The sequence below is a fragment of the Hemiscyllium ocellatum genome, chromosome 1, assembly GCF_020745735.1.
Source record: "Hemiscyllium ocellatum isolate sHemOce1 chromosome 1, sHemOce1.pat.X.cur, whole genome shotgun sequence".
NCBI classification, from domain to species: Eukaryota; Metazoa; Chordata; class Chondrichthyes; order Orectolobiformes; family Hemiscylliidae; genus Hemiscyllium; species Hemiscyllium ocellatum.
Genome location: NC_083401.1, coordinates 105260030 through 105284426, shown reverse-complemented (window position 1 = coordinate 105284426; position 24397 = coordinate 105260030). Strand labels below are relative to the sequence as shown.

Here is a 24397-nt window from a genome sequence, read left to right as displayed (position 1 = left end):
TCTTTTCCTCATCCATACAGGGAGCAAAAATCTCATAACTGTTGGACAAGGCCAAGGGCTGAGGTTCCTCCACTCCTGAACTCAGAATCCCCCTACCTGCCTCACTTAGAGTCACACTCTGTTGTTCCTGATCACTAACTGAATTTGAATTACTTAATCTAACCGGGTGTGACTGCTTTCTGAAACAAAGCATCCAGATAACTCTGCCCCTCCTGCATGTGCCACAGTGTTTGAAGCTCAGATTCCAGATCATCAATTCTGATCTGGAGTTTTTCCAGCAACCAACACTTGCTACAGATGTGGTCACTGCCATTCACAATGCGATCAGCCAGCTCCCACATCATATAGCTACAGCACATCACTTGTCCAGCCATCTCTACTTATTAAATTAATTTATGCAAATTTATGAGTTAAATAATTTCTTGTACTTATCTGTTATCTTATTCAATTAACCAACTAATAGTAAACTTTTAACAATCACACGATGCTAAAGAAATATCAGTTGAAACGCCTTACCTAAGCAATACACGAAAGTCCTCTTTTTTTGGTTAGAGGAGGAGGGCAGGTGGGAGACACTATACATGTAGTGTCTCGGGATTTAGCCACTGCCAAGATGTATACCTGAAACTCCTGAGATAAGTTTTTATATTTTAAAATTACCTTACCGTCGGGTCACTGGTCCCTGCCGTTGCTCCTCCCACTCCAACTGCCACCGACAAAATGAAGCGCACTGAACTCCTGAGGTAAGTTTTAATATTTTAAAATTATCTTAAAATTGTGTTTTGAATTCCACATTCCCATCTAACCCTGACAACCTGTGATTTTATTAGATCAGGAAATCAATCTACCTTCACCTCAAATAGTCAGTAATTCTGCCCAAACCATCTTCCGCGGCAGTGTTCCAAAGCTGCAAAGTCCAAGAAAAAAAACCTTAATTTTAAAACAATGTCCTCCAAGTTCTGGACTGAGCCACATCCTTTCCACACTAACCATGTCAAGATTTTTCAAGGTCTTTTATACTTTAAGCAAGCCACCCCTCACTCCTGTAAACTCAACTGAAAACCAGTCCAGTCTGCCTAACTTTACCTCATAAAACGTTCCACTCTTTCAAGATATCAATCTTGTAAACCATCTCTGAACTGTCTCAATGCATTTACATCCTTTCTTTAATATAGTGACCAACAATGTCATGAGTGTTTGAAATGTTGTGTCACTAATGCCCTGTATAACTTTTTATTCATGGGATGTTGCATTTATTAAAATCCTTTATTGTCCTTGAACTGAGTGACTTGCTTGACATTTCAGAGGACAGTTGAGAGTCAACTACATTGCTATAGGTCTAGAGTCATAAGTCAGCCAGGCTAGGAAAGGACAGCAGATTTCCTTCCTTATAAGGTGTAAGTGATTATAAATTATCTACATAAGAGGAACAATACTTAGGGGCAGCATGGTGGCTCAGTGGTTAGCACTGCTGCCTCGTAGCATCAGGGTCCCAGGTTTGTCTGTGTGACCTGCACATTTTCCCTGTGTCTGCGTGGGTTTCCTCCAGGTGCCCCAGTTTTCTCCCACAGTTCAAAGATGTGCAGGTCAGGTGAATTGGCATGCTAAATTGCCCATTGTGTTAGGTGCATTAGTCAGAGGGAAATGGGTCTGGTTGGGTTACTCTTCGGAGGGTTAGTGTGGATTTTTTGGGCCGAAGAGCCTGTTTCCACACCTGAAGGGAATCTAATCTAAATCTAATGTAATCTAATACTGAGGGCTCCTATGATGCAGTAGTAGTAGTATCTCTAAGTTTGAGCCAAGAGTCCAAGGTTCTCAAGTGCCACTTGTTTCAGAAGTGTGCAATAACATCTCTGAACAGCTTGAGGAGAAAATACCTAGATGAGTGGAACAAGGGTTTTTGTGGTGCAGTGGTAGCATCTCTACTTCAGAGCCAGGACACCTGGATTCAAGTTCCACATGCCTCACCAGTGTGTAATAATGTCTCTGAACAAGTTGATTTTGCAACAAGAAGCAGTGGATACATAGTTGCCATTTGACTAGCTTTTTAGACCAAATTTTTACTTTTCTTAAAAATAAAATTTTGCTATCTACTATGATGGGATTCAAATCCATGTATCCAGAACATTAGCTTGGGGTTCTGGATTGCTAGCCTAGTGCCTCTGCCTAAAATGATGATTGAGTCATTACATCCTTATTTTAATGTTCAGTTCTTCTAAGAAAATATAGCATTCCTTTAGCCTTATTAATTACTTGCTATACATGCATGTTAACTTTTTGTCACATGCATTAGAGCACCTCGAAACCTTGGAACTCAGCAATTGTTCTCTGTGTAAGAAATACTCAATTTCTTTTATCCTTCCTGCCTTTGTTACTAATTTCACATTTTCCCACATTATAATCCATTTGTCAGATTTTTGTGACTCGCTCAGCTGTATCAAAGTCCATATATAGAGGAACCTCGATTATCCGAACGAGATGGGCGGGCACTATTTCGTTCGGATAATTGATTGATCGCTTAATTGGTTCAATGCCATTCCTCTGGGGTCTGAGTTTTCTGTAAAATCAGCTCCCTGTCCAGGAAGTAAGGCAGCATCACAGCGCGCGTGATCCCCTGGCCCCCTCCCACGTCCTAATCCTGTCCAACTCCCCCGCCTGTCTAGCCGCGCCCCCGCAATCGAGTCCAACACTGCCCCCTGCCTGCCCCCACTTTGGTTGCATCTTTTGTTTACAGTGATTAAATGTTGGACACATGTCTTTGAAGTAATGTTTCTGTCGAGACCTCGCGATCTCGTGCGGATAATCCAATTTTCGGATAGTTGGCATTCGGATAATCAAGGTTTCTCTGTATTCATTTTTTTTCAAATGCTCTCCTACCTAAGTTGTGTCATTTGCAAACTTAGCCACCGTGGCTTCATTTCTCTCATTTAATTACTTTTTAAATTCAACCTGTTCAAAGATGTTATTACACACCTGTAGATTAGAGTGGACTTGAACCCAGGCCTTCCGATCTCGGCAAAGGGATACTATCACTGCTGTACAAGAGGGCCCTTCGCTCCTCTCATCTAGTAATGCTTATATTTTTCCCCACATCACCTGTGGCGGTGTATAATTTATTTTAATAGTGACACAGTAAAGAGACACCATTATGTGTACATTTTATTATACATTTTTTTTCTCTGCAACCAGGAGAAAACACATGTGGCCAATTGAACATTAACAAGCAAAGCCTTTTATGGGCAATGCTGTCATTAAAATGTGAAGGAAGGGCTTAGGAAGAGAAGGAGGCGACTAAATCAAATGAAATTGGAAGGGGAAATAAAGCACTCCATCCACATGCAGTGTCCACCTCTCCCTAAAGGCATCAAGAGTATTGGTGGACACTGAATGCTCCATCTTCAGTGAACCCGGCCTCAAATGTAGCCATAAATTGTTAAAAGCTGTGGGACTCCACTCATCACATGATGCCAATTAGGAAAAGATCGATTTATGCATACTGTGACTGATAGAAAACAATCTTTTATTCTTGCTAATACGTTACCCTTCTACACCATGAGTTCCTACTTTATGCACTTACCTTTTATGTAGTGTCTTGTTAAGTGCCTTCTAGAAATCCAAGTATTGTATCTGTACAGGCTTCCCTTTAATCACAACTCATGTTACTCCTTCAAAGGACTCCAATAAATTGGTTAGATGTAATTTTCCTTTGACAAAACCATGCTGACTGTTCCCAATTACCGTGCATTTTTCTAAACATTCAGCTATAACTTTCTTAATGATTTATTTTAACACCTTTCCCATGACAGCAATAAAGCTAACTGGTTTACAGTTTCCAGGTTTCTTCCCTCACTCCTCTTGAATGAAGCAGTTTTATTTGTTAATTACAAATCCAGTGGAACCTTTCTGGAATCTAGTAAATTTTAAAAAATTAACACCAACACACCATCTACCTTATTAGTCATCTTTTATAAGACACTAGGATGAGGTCCATCAGAGCCCAGAGTCTTGTCAGTCCATAGCTCTGCCAGTTTACTCAGTACTGCTTCTCTAGTGATTGTAATTTCATGCAAGTTCCTCTACTTTCAGTATTCTGATTTACAGCTATTAGTAGCATTTTTCTTTTATATCCTCAGTAGTGAAAACAAGAAAACTATTCACTTCATCTGTGTTTGACTTTGTGTCTACAATTAATTCACCATTCTCACACTTCAGAGAGCCAGCAGTCACTTTACTCTTTTCCTTTTTCGGTACCTTTCGAAACCTTGCTATTTGTTCTTATTATATTCCTTGTTTTTTCTTTCGTACTCTAATTTCTTATTGCCTCCCTATCATGTTACTTAGACCCTCATGTGCAAACTGTCTCGTGACAGCATCATGCAAACTTTTTGTCAGCTTCTCATGGGTGCCTTTTAATCATTCTCTGTTGTTCCTTGTGTTCTGACCTTTCAACTGACCTGCAACTCAACTTTGCCCAGTTAATTATTTTTGGTTTCAGTTTAATGCTTTCTTTAACTTCTTTAGTTACTCATCAATGGTGGGTTCTCCGCTTAATTTTTTTCTTTCTGAAGTATCCCCTTAAATATCTGACACTGCTTTTCTGTTGATCTGTCCCCAGCCTCTTATCCAGTTCACTTTAGCACTGTTGTCATAGAGTCACACAGCAAACAAACAGCCATGCCCACATATTTGCCTCTTGAGTTTAAAATATTAATCTTAGACCCATTCCTCCCTTTTAAACGATATATAAAATTCAATCATTTTGTGGTTGTTGCCCTCTAATACAGACTTTGATTTGAGGCTATTCATTAATCCTGTCACATTATACAATGCCAAGCCCAGTATAACCTGCTTTCTAGTTTGTTCCATGACCTTCTGTTCTCAGAAACAATTTTAAAAACATTTTATGAACCCTTCATTCAGGCCATAATTACCAATTTGTTTTTTTTTCCAGATAGTATGATTATTGCTGACTTTTATCACAAGCAACAAATATTTCTTCTTTCATTGTTTATCCAATTTTGTGGTTATTGTTACAGTGCCTGTAGACCATTCCTGCTAATGACTTGCTCTCCTATGACTCTTCTCCACCTAAGTTACATTCCAGTTTCCTGAACCAAGGTCATTTCTATGTATTGCACCCTGTCACCATGATTAACAATGCTATCTTTCCAAGTTAACCTTGCTTCCTGTTCTTGAATCGAGAGTGTGGTGCTGGAAAAGCACAGCAGGTCAGGTTGCATGTGAGGAGCAGGAAAATCGATGTTTCGGGCAAAAGCTCTTCATCAGGAATCTCCTATTCTTGAATGTCTCATCCCTCTGAATATTCAGGACTCAGTCCTTATCATAATTCAGCCACATCGCTGTAAAGATTATCTGATCATGTTTGTTTGCGTTATGAAAACTTCTACTTATTCTGAGAAATTTATTCCTCAATGTATCAAACCTAATGATTATAGGAAGTGTTAATGAACTTGTTAGGGATTGCTGATGTTTAAAGAAGAATTCTGAGCATTCAGCAATTAACTGTCGGAGCCACACCACAAGATTTCAAATTTTTAAACAATAACAATTACTGTGTATTGAAAAAGATTATGTAAAGTAAGCATTGTTAATACAATAGCCTATAAATACTTATGCTGTAAAATTAGTTCTACACTTTAGTTCACTCAAATATTCCTGAATTTTACAACATTTCAAGTTCACTAATTTTCCTGGATTGAATATAGTATTCTCCTTAATATTCCAACTTTTCCTCAAGATACACATTTCATGTGGATTCTTCCATTACCTTTTGATGAAACCATCCTCCAATTTTCTGTAAAAATTTCACAACTATGGACTCTTCAACTCCTTGGCCGGGTATTGGATATGCATCGTCATAGTCATAGTGCAGATTAGCACCTATAGTTTTCCCAAGTTAAGTTTTCAAGCTGACTCTGTGCCAGAAGGCTGTTGAGTAGCTAGCTTCACCTAGTTACAAACCAGAGCAATCTCCCAGCCTGCTTTTCCTTGGTAAAATCCAAACTGAAGAGACATAGAATAAATTAAATAAAACCAACTTCTACCCAAAACTCTACACTGAATCACTGTCACAAAGCGGCATGGTCTGGGGTGATTTGACTATAATACAAAGCAGATATTTTACCTTCAACATACTCTTTGATTTATTAGCCCATATGAATAATTTATATTTTGAATGAATGTCAGTCCCTGTCGCCGGACTCCCTGGCTCCATTACAGATGGATTGTTAATTGCTCAGGTTTCTTCCACGACCAGCTCTTGTAAAGCATCTGACGTTATTAACTTTAATTATAATTAACTCTGAACTTGATTGAATTGCACTTACCTTAAAGTTATTTATCAGTTTCTCAATCAGATACCCTCACTTTCACTTGTAAGGCAAGTCCATAATTGTACAAAGTCAGATATTTATGCAGAAGTTGTATTAATTTTGCACTTAAAAAGCATATCAAAAATATATGAAGGTCTTAGCAAACTATGGAACAATCTGGTTAATTGCAACACCCTGAAGAGATTTGTTTGTAATCTGCGATGTGTTTCCTTGATTGTTTGCCTAAATTTCAGAAAGCCATTTAAGGGACAGAGAGAAAATTTAAATTTCAAAAATGATATAGAGGCGTAAAATCCTGTTTTTAAAATGCTCTGTATTCTTCCCAAAATGAAACCAAATATGCAATGGTCATCTGAAGTTATTTCTTATCATTTAGTGAAAAATGACCATGATTGTTTCCTCAGATTATTTGACTCCAGAGGATTGTGTTGTCCAGCTGGATCTGAATTTGGCAAAAGTTATCCATCAGAAGTGGAAGGAGACTGTATTGGTTTGTACAGTTTTTCTTGTCTATCATAACCTTATCTGGAGTCTTATGCATGTTATTTATTTTTTATTGTGATTGGTCTTTCCATGTGGAATATTCTGGGCATATATGTGGCAAGCTACTATAGTGGATCTGAGTTATTGTCTAATAAGAACATCTTTTTGTTCCTGTTATGGTAATCATAATTCCTTTGTTAAGTAGATTTATATCTTAAAGGTTTAGTTTTTATAAGTTTCATTTAGAAATTGCAGAACTATTTTCATTAACATTAAGATTATATGCCAACCGTCTTTAAAAAAAAATTTGATGTGTTTTGTAATTAAAGAAAAGGATAACAACAGTTGTAAAGCTGCATGGGGGTTACCATTTTGTGAATCGATGCCCTGAGGAGAGTCATGCAACACGGAAACAGACTCTTTGGATCAACTCGTCTGCACTGACCAGACATGCCAATCAGACCGAGTCCCATTTCCCAGCATTTGGCCCGTATTCCTCTAAACTCTTCTTATTAATGTAGCCATCCAAATGCCTTTTAAATGTTGTAATTGTACCCACCTCCACCACTCCCTCTAGCAGTTTGTTCCATACACACCGCACACTCTGCATAAAAAGCTTACCCCTTACGTCCTTTTTAAATCTCTCCCCTCTCATTTTAAACCAATTCCCTATAGTTTTGGACTCTCCCACGTCCAAACAACCTTGGCTGTGCACCCTATCCAATTCCTCACAATTTTATAAACCTCTATCAGGTCACCCTTCAGCTTCTGATGCTGCAGGAAGAAAAACCCCAGCCTATTCAGCCTCCTTCTTAATCTTTTCTGCACCCTCTCAAGTTTAATAAAATCTTTCCTATAGAAGGGCGATCAGAATTGTGCGCAGTATTCTGAAAGTGGTCTCACCAATGTCCTTTACAGGTACAACATGACATCCCAACTCCTATATTCAATGTTCTGACCAACAAGGGCAAGCACGTTATTCACCACTCTGTCCATTCACCAAGGATCTCCCATTAACTGTATATGTCCTGCCATGGTTTGCCTTACCAAGCTGCAACATCTCACATTTATCTAAATCAAACTCCCATCAATTACTCCTTGGCATATTGGCCTATCTGATCAAGGTCCTGTTTTACTCTGAGATAATCTTCTTCAGTGTCCACTACATCATCAATTTTGGTGCCATCTGCAAACTTACTGATCATGCCTTCTATATTCACATCCAAATCACTCATGTAAATGACGAAAAGCACCAGACCCAAAACTGATTGTTGTGGCACACCACTGGCTGCTGGCCTCCAGTCTGAACCAGTAGAGCAGATTCAATTTTGCTGCAATGATTTGCCACTTCACGCAACTTGGAATGGTGTGTAGAAGTGATTAAATTCTGAAATCTGTTTCTTGCTCTTTTGTTGATTTTTCTTCAAAGAAATAGTTTTCAACACTAAATCTTAAAGTTTTTGCAACTAAAACGGTTAGATGAAGTATCTCAGCACTTTTTCTGAAAAAATAAGGTGAAAGCCATTGAAGGCATTGATAAGACCAAGCATTTTTAAAAATTAATTCATGGAATTTGGGTGTTGCTGGCTAAGTCAGAATTTATTGCCCACCCCGATTGTCCAGAAGCCAGTTAGAATTCAGACACATTGTTGTGGGCCCGCGTGTAAGCCAGACCAGGTAATGGCAAATTCTCTTCTCTTTTGGACATTAGTGAGCTGGACAGGTTTTTGCAACAATTGCCAGTAGGCTAACTTTTAATGCCATATTCTTACTGAATTCAAATTTCATCCCTTTGGTGTGTTTCATATTCAGCGTTCAAGATAAATTGTCTGATGAAATTACTACCATTTCAGTGCCATTGCCTACTGCAAAGGATGTAAAATGTGATGAAAGTAAAGGGATATGGGGTTTGTGTGGGAAGTGAAGTTGGGCAGAGTGTCAGCATTGATCTTATTAAATTATGAAGCAGACTTGAGAGGCTAAATGGCCTATGCATGCTGCTATTTCATGTTGTCTTATATTCTCATTTCATGCCGACCCATAACATTGCGTAGTTGTATAATATATGATTTTGAAAGTATTACGTTATCTTTGTAAATAATTGTTCAACCAGTTTACCTTGCTTGGCTGTAACCAATTCTTTTTTCCAGGAAAGAAAGAAACAAGAATCTCTATCATACCAGCTTCTTTTGGAAGGTAATAATATTGTTAATTCCTGTACTAAAAACTCAAATCACTTTGTTGATAAGTGATTATAATTCTTATAAAATTTTGAATATGAAGGGCATACAATAAGTAAAATTGATAAGAAAAGATGATGTATTGGCTTTGAGACTTGGGCTATCATCTCTGCTTGTAACTTCAAATTTAAATATGGAAGTTGTGAAAGTGAATTCAATAGATCTGGTTAACTTCTGCATTAGAAAAATGGCTAATAACTTATGCAGAAACTAACACAGTAATGACTTCGGGAGCCCTCATTCCTCCCTTTTTGGTCTTGAATGGATGTGCTGTTCCTTGTCATCCTACCATCCACAAATGAAGGTGGACATGCAGCAAATCAAATCTATTGCGGGTGGGGGAGCTTTATATGGCGCTGAAGAGACCAACCATGTGAGGCAGGTTTTGCAACTGATACCACACATGCAATGATTTTGTTGAAGTACTTTTCGTTACTAAACAAAACGAAAAGAACTGTGGACGCTGGAAATCCGAAACAGAAATTACTGGAAAAACCCAGCAGGTCATGGAGCATCTGTGAAGAGAAAGCAGAGCCAACATTTCACGTCCAGTAACGCTTCTTCAGAACTGACTGGAGCTAGGAAAAGATTAGTAAATAGCTGAAGACGGTGTCGGGGTAGGGGAAAGAGTAAGTATCAGGTGGATGGGCGCACGGAGAGGAGAAGAGTAGTCGGGCAGACAAAGGAATGGATAATGCTAAGTCGGAGAGAAAGAAATGCTGCTATTGGGGACCCTTAGTAGGTGAAATGGGTTGGCTGTAGTGAAAACAATCCGTGTGATGACAAGATCTGGTGTCTGGAAGTGGGGGGAAGGACAGGGAGAAGGTGGTCAAGCCCTAAAATTATTGACCATAGTGTTGAGTTCTGAAGGTTGCAGGGTCCCCAAGTGGAAAATGAGATGCTATTTTTCTAGCTTATGCTAAGCTTTGCTGGACCACTGCAGCAAACCCGAGGCAGAGATGTTGGCCAGGTAACTCGTGGTGTGTTGAAATGGTAGTCAACCAGAATCTGGAGGTAGTATTTGCAGACACAACATAGATATTCTGCAAAGCAGCCACTCAGTCTGCATTTGGTCGGCCCACTGTAGAGGAGACCACATTTTTAGCAGTGAATCCAGTAGGCTGGATTGAGTAAAGTGTAGATAAATCACTACTTTACCTGGAAGATGTTTCTGGAACCTTGGATAGTGAGAGGGAGGAAATAAATGGGCAGGTGTTACACCTGTGATTGAATGGGAAGGGGTTGTGGGGAGGTGGTGGGAGTGGAAGAGGATATTCCAGAGGGAATGGTCCTTGCAGAAGGTTGTCAAGGGAAAGAAAGGTATATACCTGAAGGTGGCATACCACTGGTGGTGGCAGAAATGTTGGCTTAAAATCCTTTGGATGGGGATGCTGGTGAGCTGGAAAGTGAAGATAGAAGGGCCTTATTGGTGTTGTGGGAGGGAAGAGAAGGGGTGAGTGCAGAAGTGTGGGGAATGGATGAGGCATGTCTGAGAGCCTTGTCAACCATGGCGGTGGGAAATTTTCGGTTGAGGAATACAGAGGACATTTCTGGGGCTTTTTTTCTACACCAGCAACAGTCCCAGGTCACATTCTTTGTGGAAGGTGGCATCATCAGGAAACCCATATGCCATTAGCTAAAATTGAAAAATCCAAATTCAAAAATAAATTATATTAATATATAAATATACCTAAATATAAAATGTAAATATATAATATATAAATATACTTTAAAATATATATTTGCACATCTTAACATCACACTAGTCTAGTCATATTTGTTTGTGATCAATCATCACATTCCTACAGACATTACAAGGAAACCGTCACCACCCAATGATCGTTAGTAATTTTTGGAATGTTCTTCAACTAAAGCTCAGGAGCAAGGTTGTTTTCTGCTGATCTGAAAATGTTCAACTCCAGTCATAGCTTCTTTAGTTTGTCCCACAGCACAGCTCCTGCAGTGAAATTCATTACAAAGAAAAGTTTGGATGATATTGGATGGAAGTGGCATCTGATCAATTAGATACATCTGAGGTTCTGCGTTTTGATAAGGCAAATCAGGTCAGGACTTATACACTTAATGGTAAGGTCCTGGGGAGTATTGCTGAACAAAGAGACCTTAGGGTGCAAGTTCATAGTTCCTTGAAAGTGGAGTCATAGGTAGAAAGGGTAGTGAGGAAGGCATCTGGTACACTTGCCTTTATTGGTCTGTGCATAGTGTATAAGAGTTCGGAGGCCATGTTTCAGCTGTACAGAACATAGTTTAGGCCTGTTTTGGAATACTGCATTCAATTCTGGTCTCTCTGCTATAGGAGGGATGTTGTGAAACTTGAAAGGGTTCAGAAAAGATTTACAAGGATAGTGCCATGGTTGGAGGGTTTCAGCTAGAGGGAGAGGCAGAAAAAGGCAAGGACTGTTTTTCTTGGAAATTAGAAACTGAGGGGTGACCTATGGAGGTTTGTAAAATTGTGGGGCCCAGATGGGGTGAAGAGCCAACATCTTTTTCCCATGGAAAGGAAGTCCAAAATTAGAGGGCATAGGTTTAAGGCGAGAGGGAAAAAATTTTACAAGGGACCTAAGGGGCAACTTATTCACGCAGAGGGTGGTGTGTGTATAGAATGAGCTGCCAGCAGAAGAGGTGGATGCTGGTACAATTACAACATTTAAGAAGCATCTGGATGGGTATGTGAATAGGAAGAGTTTAGAGGGATATGAGCCAACTGCTGGCAAATTAGACTAGATTAAATTAGGATATCTGGTCAGCATGGATGTGTTGGACCTAAGAGATCCTGTGCTGTACATCTCTATGACTCTGATAACATGCTCTAGTTATGAGAAAGTGTCTGTTATTATAGCAGCGGCAGAGCAAAGATCAGATACTTATTTGTGGAGTGACACGGGTGTGTGTCTTTTGTTTTATATCAGAATTTAATTAGCAGAAGTCCCAGGTCACATCCTTTATATTGAATTTTGGAATTCCATTTTATTGTATTTTTAATATGGATTAGAAGCTACAAAAATACAACATTCCATTTTTTCAGATGGCAACTTACCTGAGAATTTCAAGTGGGACTTTGAAGATTCTGTGAAAGAGGAAGAGGAGGGTGCTTTTACTTTGAAATGTGATACAAAAAGGTCAAAGAGAAAGGATGGAAAGAAAACAATCCCTGTATCAACTGCATTGACTGTCAAGAGGGATCTAATGGAAGGCTTTCCATTTATGGACCACTGGAATACTCAGGTTCCTAGCGTGTCATTGAGGGATATCATGTCAGAGGAGATGGACTTTCAGACAAAACATGACCAGGTGTGTATAAATCTGCATGCTTGTAAAGTCTGGATTTTGGGGGAGTAAACATGGTGAAATTGTCACCATTTGATATCATTACCCCTTGGAATCTGGCAACTTCTGGACTCCCTTGAGATATATAGTTAAATGTGGAAATTCAGGAGTTGTTAGTGATTGTATGCTTCTTCATAGGATGTATTATTGAAATTTCCACAGATTTCAATGAGAAATACTGAACAGATGAAAACTTGCTGTTTTATGTTACTCGTCTCACTCACTGCAAAACTACTTGAAAAAGTTATATCTTGTTGAATAACATGTAGGATGTATAATTGCTACTGATGAATCTCTGGCCCTGATCAATTAATTTTATATTTTGTGGAATGCCACATTTCTTTATTTTGATCAAAGCATATTTGTAAGATTTTCTTTGAGAGTTTAGTTTTATGTTTCAACTCTACCATGAATGTTTGGAAAATACACATGTATTATTTTATTCTTTATAAAAGGATCATGCAGTTCACATTCTGATATGCTGACTGAGAATACAGACTGAGAAAGCTGATTAACTGTTCCATCTGCTTATTGACATCACTTGTTGGGCACTAGCAGATCCCCTTGAACATAGTAGCATGGTAATTTTGGGAAAGGGGAAGTCCAAGATGCAGAGATATAGATATTTGAAGACATCTTTGTTCAAGGTTGGTGGCAAGTGATGTTGCTTAAGTATCAGATGGGCAATGTTGACAAGCAGTTTTTGTAAGAATCTCTGCTCGTTCATCTTTTTTCAGCTGTAAGTCATATTGTATTTGTACTGAACCATTCAGGACAATGACTCAGTGCCATTTGATATTTGATAAAATATGAACATATTTTTGATATTTGTGTTGTAGGTTAATGTATTCAATTTGCATTTTTCAGCATGTTTTTGTGGAAGCAGATTAGAATCGATGTTCCGTGTAGATTTATCTGTGTTTAATTACCAATTGTGTTTCCAATGTGCTTGTCTAATTTTCTCAGAAATAGGGCACAAGCCAGAGTTTTGATTAGCACTGTATTTACAGGTTCACTGCATTTACGCAAGAACATTGATATCAGTTTTAGTTTAAAACCTTTAATCATCTAAATATGATTGTCAGTGTGGTCATCGTTGGTACATAAAATGCATATAACTAACATATATTAATACTCGATATTCACCTGGGTTCTCACTTTTGAATGTTACCAAGCATTTACTGGCAAAGCTGATGTATAAGCAGCTATCAGTATCAAAGTCTTCACGGCAGTAATTGAACTTACCAGTATGACTTAGCAATAAGACTGTGCTGTGACCAGGTTTCAATAGCAGTTTGGCATTAGTACTCAGTGCATTAGGGATTCTTGGTTTTCGCAAGAACTAAATTTTTAGAACCAGTGTACAAAGTCACTTTAGAACAAGCACTCATGAACAAATGTACCAGAGGCTTCACATCAAAGCTTGATACTTGACACTTTTAAAGCTGGACAACTTTTAAAACAAATCAAAATATAACATAAAACCAACGAAAATGTTTTTCCAAGAGGGAAAACTGCCAACATTATTCTGGAACCAGCATAGTGGCCTAAGACGTAAAGCTGCTATGTCAGTGAAAACATTTACATGCACATTCATTGTAAGAATGAGGGCCATATTTTTTAATATTCCACATAACTGCATCCTTAGATACTTTCTCAATTGTACTTGAGAAACTATGATGTGGAGATGCTGGTGTTGGACTGGGTCAGACATCACACAACGCCAGGTTATAATTTAGGTGAAGTCACCTGACGGAGGAGCAGCACTGTGAAAGCTTGTGATTTCAAAAAAAAACTTGTTGGACTATAACCTGGCATCATGTGACTTCTTACTTGAGAAGAATATTGTTGATTTTTGCATTATTTCCTAAATGGCAGTGTTTCATCTTTGGACTTTCACACTCAAATGTTTTCAAGAAAGCAATGCCACAGGATAGTTACACAAGTAACCTTATGCCTTTCATGGTCTTTACTCTCCCAAGCATTACTATCCTGACCAAAAATGTAAGAGACCAAATTGAAATATTTCCAGATGTTTTTAAGCAAGGTTTTGAGTTAGCAGAAACCAAAACAAATTGCTGGAAATGCTCAGCAGGTCTGGCAGCATCTGTGAAATCACCAGACCTGCAATGTTAACTCACAATGATTTCTCTTCACAGATGTTGCTGGTCTGCTGAGCTTTTCCAGCAATTTCTGTTTTGGTTTCTGATTTATATTGCATCCGCAGTTCTTTTGGTTTTCTGAGTTAGCAGTTGTACTGTTTCCTCTTTCCAGTCCAGGAATCATTTTCAAGCCAATTTAGTTCACTCCGCTCGATGTTAAGAAGTAGCTATGTGCACCGAGTACAGGGAAAAGCTATGGGTGTTGACAATGCCTGAGCTGTTGTGCTAGAAATATGCACAACAAAGCTCACCACTTAATCCATTTAAGCTGTTCCACTATAGCTATGATCGGTGGAAGACTGGCTAGGTCTCATAGTTACTTTTGCTTTTCATTTTTCAGATTTTCATGCATTAAAGACTTTTAAATTTAAATTCCATGCTGCACAATATGCTGTTTACACTTGCCTGGCACTTTACAGCGTCAGTGTTCAGGTTGACATGACTACATGAACACATTATCAGCATTTGGGTACTTTGTGCATTGAATGGTATAAACACTCTCCCTAGTCTTTCCGGCTTTCCACTTTCAGGTATTGGTCCAGACCCACTTTAGTCTCTGTCTCTCTCACCTCTGAAATGGCCAATTGCCTAAAATTGCTATGTCTGACACTGCCAACACAATCTCTGTATTTAAATTAAGTTCACATTTATTGTGCCTCCTACAGGATTCATTTGTTAGATTTAAATCTCTCCATATTATCTTGAGAGGGGGAGCAACATGTCTCCTTAGTTAGTACAGGTTATTGTGCTATAATGGACGTTTCATTAATGTGAATTTGCGGTAACATGATTGACCAATTGGGGACACTGTTTCTAAAGTGCAACCTTTTAAAGCATGTATTGGTTATAATACGATTCTGGCCCCATTATTTTAAATCGTGCTGATATTACGCGATTTTCTTATAACATGGGATTGCACGAGAAGGGAACTACTGCGTTATACTGACTGTACCTGTTCATGATGTAGCTTTTTATAATAAAGGGCAATAATTATTTGGTGCAGTCTTAATATATTTCCATCTTACCAAATATTTTCATGATCTACTGAGATCTTTTTGATTTAAATGTGATAAATACAAAAAAATTCCTGTCACCACTGGGATCTCTTACAAATTTCACCCCAAGAAGAGATTTACAAGGATGTTGCCAAGGTTGGAGGATTTGAGCTATGGGGAAAGATTGAATAGGCTGGGGCTATGGAATGAGCTGCCAGAAGAAGTGGTGGAGGCTGGTGTACAATTGCAACATTTAAAAGGCATCTGGCTGGGTATGGGAATAGGAAGGGTTTGGAGGGATATAGGCTGGGTGCTGGCAAGTGGGACTAGATTAGGTTGGGATATCTGGTCGGCATGGACGAGCTGGACTGAAGGATCTGTTTCTGTGCTGTACATCTCTATGACTCAAAATGCTTCAAGTAGAAAAGTGCCACCGTACCTGTCACATTTCTGTAACCATGTGCCCTTCAAACATTAGAACTTCTGCCTTGTCAGGAACAGCAGTGCAAGAAATTTGTTGTATAGTAGCTGCCATCCAAGTTTGAGCAAAGGTACAGATCTACCCAAACTGTATATGAGCAATTGATATTTTTTACTACTGAATAAAAACAAATTAAGAATGATGTAAGAGTCATTAGATATTTTATTCTCAGTAATTTATCATGTATATAGGAGAGCCAATGGTGTTAGTGTATTGTAACTGGATTAGTAATGCAGACACCCAAGTAATGTTCTGGGACCTGGGTTTGCATCTCACCATGACAGTTGGTGAAATTCTGCAAAAATCTGTAATTATAAGTCTAATGATGACTATGAAACTTGTAATTGTCAAAACAACCCACCTAGTTCACTCATGATCTTTAGTAGTAGAGATCTACATGCAGAAAAATGTCCTTTGATCCATTGAGTCATCGCCAGGCAAAAACAACTACCTAACTGTTCTAATCTCACTTTCCAGCATTTGACCTATAGCCTTGTATGCCTTTGGCATCGCAAGTGTACATCTAAATTCTTCCTAAGTGTAATAAGGGTTTCTGCCTCTACCTCCCTTGCAGGCAGCGAGTTCTAGATTCCCACCAACCTCTTGGTGAAAAAAAATTCCTCACATCTGCTTTAAACCTCTTACCCGTTACCTTAAATCTATGCCCCCATTCATTGATTTTTTTCATCAAGGGGAAACGTTTATCACCATGTACTCTGTCTATATGTCTTGAGGTTCAGTGAATTTCTGTAGCACATCTCAATTTGTCCCTCCTCGCTCTCCTCTGCTTCAAGGAAAACTATCCCAATTTATCCGAAATCTCTTCATAACTAAAACTCTCTCCAGTTCAGGTGACAGGAAGATTAAAAAAAATTGCTATCCTTCCCTGGACTAGCCTACAGGGTGTCTCATACTCTGAGAAACATACATCACACACGTCTCAGGGAATGCCAGGACAAACCCAGCAGAGCTGGCGCTATATAATTGGATAATGATTGCCCTGGGAGTCCTCAGCATTGATTCTGATCATAAGAATTCTTAGGGTAGTAGGTCAAGGGAAAGGAAACAACCTGCTGATTGCCACAATGCACAATAATACATCAACTCGGTTTCACTGAAGAGTGCAAGAGGGCACACTGAAAATGAGGTCTGCAGTTCTGGTCTCCTTTTCTGAGGAAGAATATCCTTACTATGGAAGTACCTGACTGATTCCTGGTATGGTGGGAGTGACATATGAAGAGGGTTTGAATTGGTTTGGATTATTGCTGGAGTTCAGAAGAATGAGGGAGCAATAGAAACCTATAAAATTTGAACAGGGCTAGACTGGGTGGATTTAGGAATCTTGTTCCCAATAGTGAGAAGTCCAGAAGCAGGGGTCACAGTTTAAGGAAACAAGGTAATTCATTTAGGATTGAAATGAGGAGTAATGTCATCACCCAGAGAGTGGTGAGCCTGTGAAAGCACAGAAAGCAGTTGAGGCCAAACTATTGTATGATTTCAAGAAGGAGTTAGATATGACACTTGGGGTTAAAGGGATCAAAGCATATGAGGGTAAAAGTGGGACCAGACCTTTGAATTGGATGATCAGCAATAATCATAACAAGTAGCAGAGTGGGCTTGAAGAGCTGAATGGTGTACTGCTGCTCTTATTTTCTGTGTCAGCTTGTTGAAGCAATGAAACAGCACTACTTGCATGCTCAACAGTGCAGACTGCAAGTGATCATCAGAGCTAAGTGATTCCACAAACTACAGATCTAATTTCTGTAATCCTACCACATCCAATCATGAATGGTGGTGGACAATGAAACAGTTCAAGGCAAGACTTCACAAACATCTTCACTCTCAGTGATGAAGGAGCCCAGCACATCAGTGTAAAAGATAAGCATTTGCAGTAATCTTCAAACAGTTGCACTGAGTGGGTGATCCATCTTGATCTCCTGAAGCGGTTCCCAACATCACTGCTGGTCTTTTTGCAGTTGTTTCAGTGTCATCAGGTCACCATCACCTCCTTGAGGGTAGTTAGGGATGAGTAATAAGTGCTGGTCCACTTCAACATGAATGAATAATGAAACCAAAGTAGCAGAGTGGCATTCACTTGTTTATGGTGCAACATAGAAGGGCAATCCGTACCAACACTTTTGATAATTAATTTACTGCAGGATTCTACTCTTCATTCAAACTTGTAATACTGGTGAAGTGTATCAAATGAACATAAAATTAATTGTTGTTAAACCTATCCTAACTTTATTTGTTTTTTATTTCTTGTAGTCCATTATGAGATCCCACTTATCCTCAAAAGACTGTGCAACAAAGTTAAAGGAAAAACGCCTCCTAGAGATGTTTCCGGGCATTGATAAACACTTCATCATGGATATGTATAAAGACAACAAGTGAGTTTTAATCAAAATTTCATACAGCATTTCCTATAATTGTTATTTTTCAAATGTTATTATGTTAGATTACATCTTTAGAAAATTTTAAACATTCAAAATCTCTGATTCATTCAACGTTCTTTAACTAGAGCTTTACATTATTTCAAACCCATTTTCTTTATCTCCCAAAGCTTGAAAAGCTAGTTTTGAAAATGTAACAATCTGTATGGTATTGCAATACCAAACTTAGTGTTAATACTTAGCACCACATATTATATTCTATGATAGCTTAGAACAGTTAACAGTTGAGTGTTTTTAGCTTTGCGATGTAAGCAAATTAAATGCATGATTTGGAGATGCCAGTGTTGGTCTGTGGTGTACAAAGTTAAAAATCACACAACACCAGGTTGTAGTCCAACAGGTTTAATTGGAAGCACTAGCCTTCACCTGATGAAGGAGCAGTGCTCCGAAAGCTAGTGCTTCCAATTAAACCTGTTGGACTATAACCTGGTGTTGTGTAATTTTTAAAATTATATGCAAATTGTCTTATGTTTACTTTGCAATTTTCTCTTAAAGATACCCAATCTATAGTTGACATACTTTGACCCTTGACCAGAATATTTTTAATTTAGATTGCATTGAAAAAGAGTGAAAAGCTTTCTTCTGAATTCAGAAGTTCCATTAATATTTGACTGATAAAGGATTTTCTGACTGGAAGCTTCATTTTTGTGTTTGTGCTAAAAGGTGGAGGATTAGCATTTGGGGTTTCCCCCAATGCCGTTTTAAAATAGCATGAGATTGATATATATGTTGTGTGTGGCAAGTGTTTTCAGGTTCCATCTCTACTCCTTTTTCCCTATTGCCTATGAATTCCTTTTTCTCATGTCCTGTCTGAACTCCTCTTCTATATTCAATCTGCTTTCTTCTCCAAAACCTTTAAATATGGTTTCTCCAAAATACATGCACATGCCTCTTACCTGTCTATCTGAGTGTCTAATTTGAGTTTTTACTCGTGCCTCAACATTGAAACAGCCCTTTCCAAAGTTAGAAAATACATTCTTTGTGACTGATATGTAATTCCATCTCCTCATCTTTGACCTCCCTGTTGACTTTAACACATTTAAAGTCATAGAGTCATACAGCATGGAAACAAATCCTTCAGTCTAACCAGTCCATGCTGAACATAATCCCAAACTAGACTAGTCCCACCCGCCTGCACCTGGTCCATATTCCTCCAAACCTTTCCTCTGCATGTATCTATTCAAATGTCTTTTAAACATTGTAACTGTACCCACATCCACCACTTTGTTAGGAAGCTCGTTCTACATGTGAACTACCCTCTGTGTAAAAAAAAAAGCCTCATTTCTTTTATTAAATCTCTCTCCTCTTACCTTAAAAATGTGCCCCCCAGGGTTGAAATTCCCCATCTTAGACAACTACTATTAACTCAATCTATATCTCTCATTATTTTATAAATCACAATCAGGTTGCCTCTCAATCTCCCACACTCCATGAGAAAAGGTCCAGCCTTTCTTTATAACTCAAATCTTCCGTACCTGATAACATCCTGGTAAGTCTTTTCTGAACCTTCTCCAGCTTGATAATACCCTTCCTATAACTGGGCAACCAGAACTGGACATAGTATTCCAGAAGAGGCCTCACCAGTGTCCTGTACAACTTGAACATAATGTCCTAACACCTATACTTGAAGGACTAAGCAATGAAGGCAATCATGCCAAATGCCTTTTATACCACCTTGTTCATATGTAACACATACTTCAAAGAATTATGTACCTGAAGATCTGGAACCCTGGCGGGGTCTCTTTGTTCCACGATCAGTCAATAATTACTCTCAATCGGTCTGGTTCTTTAAGATTTCACTCTTTATTTATTCATATAGCCGGGCACAGATCATCCAGAAACACAGAGGTTAAACACTTCCATGTTCCCCAGAGGAGCTGCAGACATGGCTTAAAACAAACACCATTTTTATACTTTTCCTAAAGAAAGGTACAGGCCTTGATCACATAGTACATTCAGACAATTACCAATCAATATACAATATGGCTTTATTTGACAGTTACTTGGTCCAATGATATTTCCTAGGAACCAATTTTATTTTCCACACTAAGGCCTTCATTATCTCACTAACCGAGTCTTTGGACCTGCATTTGAAGGTCAGTTAGGATGGTCAGTAATGTCTTATCTGGTCTAGTTATTTCTATGCTGTAAGGGGAGCATTGTCTGCTAATCTCTATTGAAGCAGACTGTGGTTAGTCAATTATGCAGTTATATCAGAATTAAAAGCCATTTTATGCAGCTTTTAGCAGAATTTTCAATTTGCAGCCTGGAAGTCATTTTGTTATATTTTTGCATTGATAAGACATTTTTATTTCTACCTAAGTTATTAAGAACATCTGTTAAGCAGTTGTTCCTGACAATGACTGGTTACCTCATCCTATATTCAGGTTTCAGATCCTCCTACCTGCACCCTTAGATCCCTCTGTTCTACAACACTACTCAAGGCCATGCCATTAATTGTATAAGCCCTATCCTTGTTTGCAATACCTTGCATTTATTTAGATTGAACTCCATCTGCCATTTTTCAGCCCATTGACCCATTTCATCAAGCTCCCTTTGTAATCTTAGAAAACCTTCTTCAATGTCAACTATGCCACCAATTTTGGTGTCTTCGCAAACTTATTAACCATGTCTTATATATTCTCATCCTAATCATACATATAAATGACAAACAAAAGAGGACCCAACACCATTGGCGACAGGCCTCCAGTCTGAAAAGCAACCTGCTACCATGACTGTCTTCTTCCTTGTTTCAAGTTTGCTTGGTTCATTGTTTATGCATCAGTTCTAAAAATAGCTTTTCTTTTTGACTCTCCTCACGATCTTGGTAGATAACAGGGATCTCTTCCTCTTCATTTACATGCTATATTTTGGTAACGTGATCTGCAAATAGGAGGTCTGTTTCCAACTGGACACCAAAACACCCAGTTCAATCATTCTACCCTTCATTGTCCCCATGTTTGACATCCATTTCCTCCAAATCAATTTTTGGATTTCCACAGCATATATTTGATGATGAGCTGGGCTTCAGACCTCTTAACATTTCTTTTAGAAAGAAAGTCTAAATCTACCATTAACACCATTTATCTGTTTCATCTCAATCCATTTTTGTTAGCTATTCATTACTGGAGTGAGGGCTCTGGTGGCTTGGCCAACTATTTTTACCCATCTCTAGTTGCCCCAGAGCTGCCTTTTTCAACTGCTGCAGTTTATTTAGTGGAGACTGGGCATTCCAGAATTTCCACTCACCAACACTGAAGGAACACAGATATATTTCCAAGTAGGGATGATGAGTAGCTTGGAGGGAAACTTATAAGTGATGGTGTTCCTGTATGCTTACTTTTCTAGATGATAATGGTCATGAGTTTGGAAGGTGCTGTGTAAGGAACTTTGGTGAATTGCTGTAGTGCATCTTGTGGATTGCTACTGGAACACTACTGCCAATGTGTATCATTGGTGCAAGGAAGTAAATGTTTGTGGGCATGCTGCCAACAAGTGGGCTGCTTATCCTGTATGGTGTCAAGCTGCTTGAGAGTTATTGAAGCCTCACTCCTCCAGGCAAGTGAGGAGTATTCTATCACATTTGAATTTGCCCTGTAGTTTGTGTAGAGAATATGATAAATGTGAGGTTCTGCACTTTGGTATTATTTAAATGGAAAAAGAGTGCAGAAAGTTATATCACAGAGGGATTCGGGCTTACAAGTTTAGCAAATAAGAGGGAAGGCAAATGGAATTTTGGCCTTTATTTCAAAGGGAATGGAATATTAAAGTAGGGAAATCTTGCTAAAGCTTAGTCCCCGATCTAAAGAAAGATATGCTTGCATTGGAGGCTGTTGATAGAAGGTTCACTAGGTTGATTCCAGAGGGGTTGTCTTATAAGTCATAGAGTCCTAGAGATGTACTGCTCAGAAACAGACCCTTCAGTCCAACTCATCCATGCTGACCAGATATTCCAACCCAATCTAATCCCACCTGCCAGCACCTGGCCCATATCCCTCCAAACTCTTCCTATTCATATGCCCGTCCAGATGCCTTTTAAATGTTGCAATTGTACCAGCCTCCACTACATCCTCTGGCAGCTCATTCCATAAACGTACCACCCCCTGCATGGAAGAAGTTGCCCCTTAGGTCTCTTTTATATCTTTCCCCTCTCACCCTAAACCTATGTCCTCTACTTCTGGACTCCCCCCACTCCAGAGAAACGACTTTGTCTATTTACCCTATCCATGCCCCTCATGATTCTGTAAACCTCTATAAGGTCACCTCTCAGTCTCCGACACTCCAGGGAAAACAGCCCCAGCCTATTCAACTGGTCCCGATAGCGCAAATCCTCCAACCCTGGCAACATCCTTATAAATCTCCTATGAACCCTTTCAAGTTTCACAACATCTTTCCGATAGGAAGGAGACCAGAATCGCACGCAATATTTCAACAGTGGCCTAACCAATGTCCTGTACAGCTGCAACATGACCTCCCAACTCCTGTACTCAGTATTTTGACCAATAAAAGCATACCAAACGCCTTCTTCACAATCCTATCTACCTGCGACTCCACTTACAAAGACCTATGAACCTGCACTTCAAGGTCTCTTTGTTCAGCAACACTCCCTAGGACCTTTATCATTAAGTGTATAAGTCTTGCTAAGATTTGCTTTCCCAAATTGCAACACTTCACATTTATCTAAATTAAACTCCATCTGCCACTTCTCAACTCATTGGCCCGTCTAATCAAGATCCCCTTGTAATCTGAGATAACTTTCTTCACTGTCCATTACACCTCCAATTTTGGTGTCATCTGCAAACTTACTCCCAAGCAGCTCTAGCAAAGCTCCCTGCCAGTATATTAGTCCCCTTCCAATTTAGGGGCAATCTGTCCTTCTTATACAGGTCACTCCTACCCCAAAACAACTTCCAATGATCCAAAAATGTGAATCCTTCTCCCATATACCAGCTCCTCAGCCATGCATTCATCTGCTGTATCCTCCTATTCCTGCCCTCAATAGCTCTTAGCACCGGGAGTAATCCAGATATTACTACTCTCAAGGACCTCTTTTTTTTTAATTCCTGCCTAACTCTCTGTAATCTCCCTTCAGAATCTCAACCTTTTCCCTTCCTAGGTCGTTGGTTCCAATGTGAAGAATGACCTTCTGCTGGCCCCTCTCCCCCTTGAGAAAACTCTGCACTCTCTGAGACATCCTTGATCCTGGCACCAGGAAGCAACACACCATTCTGATTTTTCGCTGCTGGCCACAGAAACGTCTGTCTGTACCTTGGACTGGAGAGTCCCCTAAGACAATTGATCGCTTGGAACCTGACATACCTATCATTGCATTAGATCCAGTCTCAATACAAGAAACCTGGCTGTCCATGCCAAGTTCCCTTGAGAATCCATCACCCCCTACATTTTCCTAAAAGACATACTTGTTTGAAATGGGGATAGCTACAGAAGATTAAAGATGCCCTCCAACGCATCTCGTCCACCTCCCGCCCCTCTGCCCTCAAACCCCACCCCTCCAACTGTAACAAGGACAGAAACCCCTTGGTGCTCCCCTTTCACCCTACCAACCTTCTCATAAACCACATCATCTGATGACATTTCCACCATCTCCAAATGGACCCCACCATCAGGGATATATTTCCCTCCCCACCCATTTCCACTTTCCGCAAAGACCATTCCCTCCGTGACTACCTGGTCAGGTCCACGCCCCCCAACAACCCACCCTCCCTTCCTGGCACCCTCCCCTGCCACCGCAGGAATTGCAAAACCTGCGCCCACCCCCCCAACCGTTCAAGGCCCAAAAGGAGCCTTCCACGTCCATCAAAATTTCATCTGCACATCCGTTAATGTCATTTATTGTATCCGTTGCTCCTGATGTGGTCTCCTCT

General features: G+C 39.4%; 1 protein-coding gene across 4 annotated transcripts in view; it reads left to right on the top strand.

Moving 5' to 3' along the window:
• Nucleotides 1–24397, top strand: part of n4bp2 (NEDD4 binding protein 2) — a 97457-nt gene that overhangs the window by 56244 nt on the left and 16816 nt on the right. For all 4 annotated transcript variants that reach the window (XR_009644694.1, XM_060824677.1, XM_060824687.1 and 1 more), the window contains exons 8-11: nucleotides 6758–6843; nucleotides 8987–9032; nucleotides 12120–12385; nucleotides 18328–18449. Coding sequence is in view for 3 of the 4 variants with exons in the window: in XM_060824677.1 (XP_060680660.1) it covers nucleotides 6758–6843; nucleotides 8987–9032; nucleotides 12120–12385; nucleotides 18328–18449 (520 nt within the window). In the remaining variant the exon portion in view is untranslated. The remainder of the gene's footprint in view (nucleotides 1–6757; nucleotides 6844–8986; nucleotides 9033–12119; nucleotides 12386–18327; nucleotides 18450–24397) is intronic.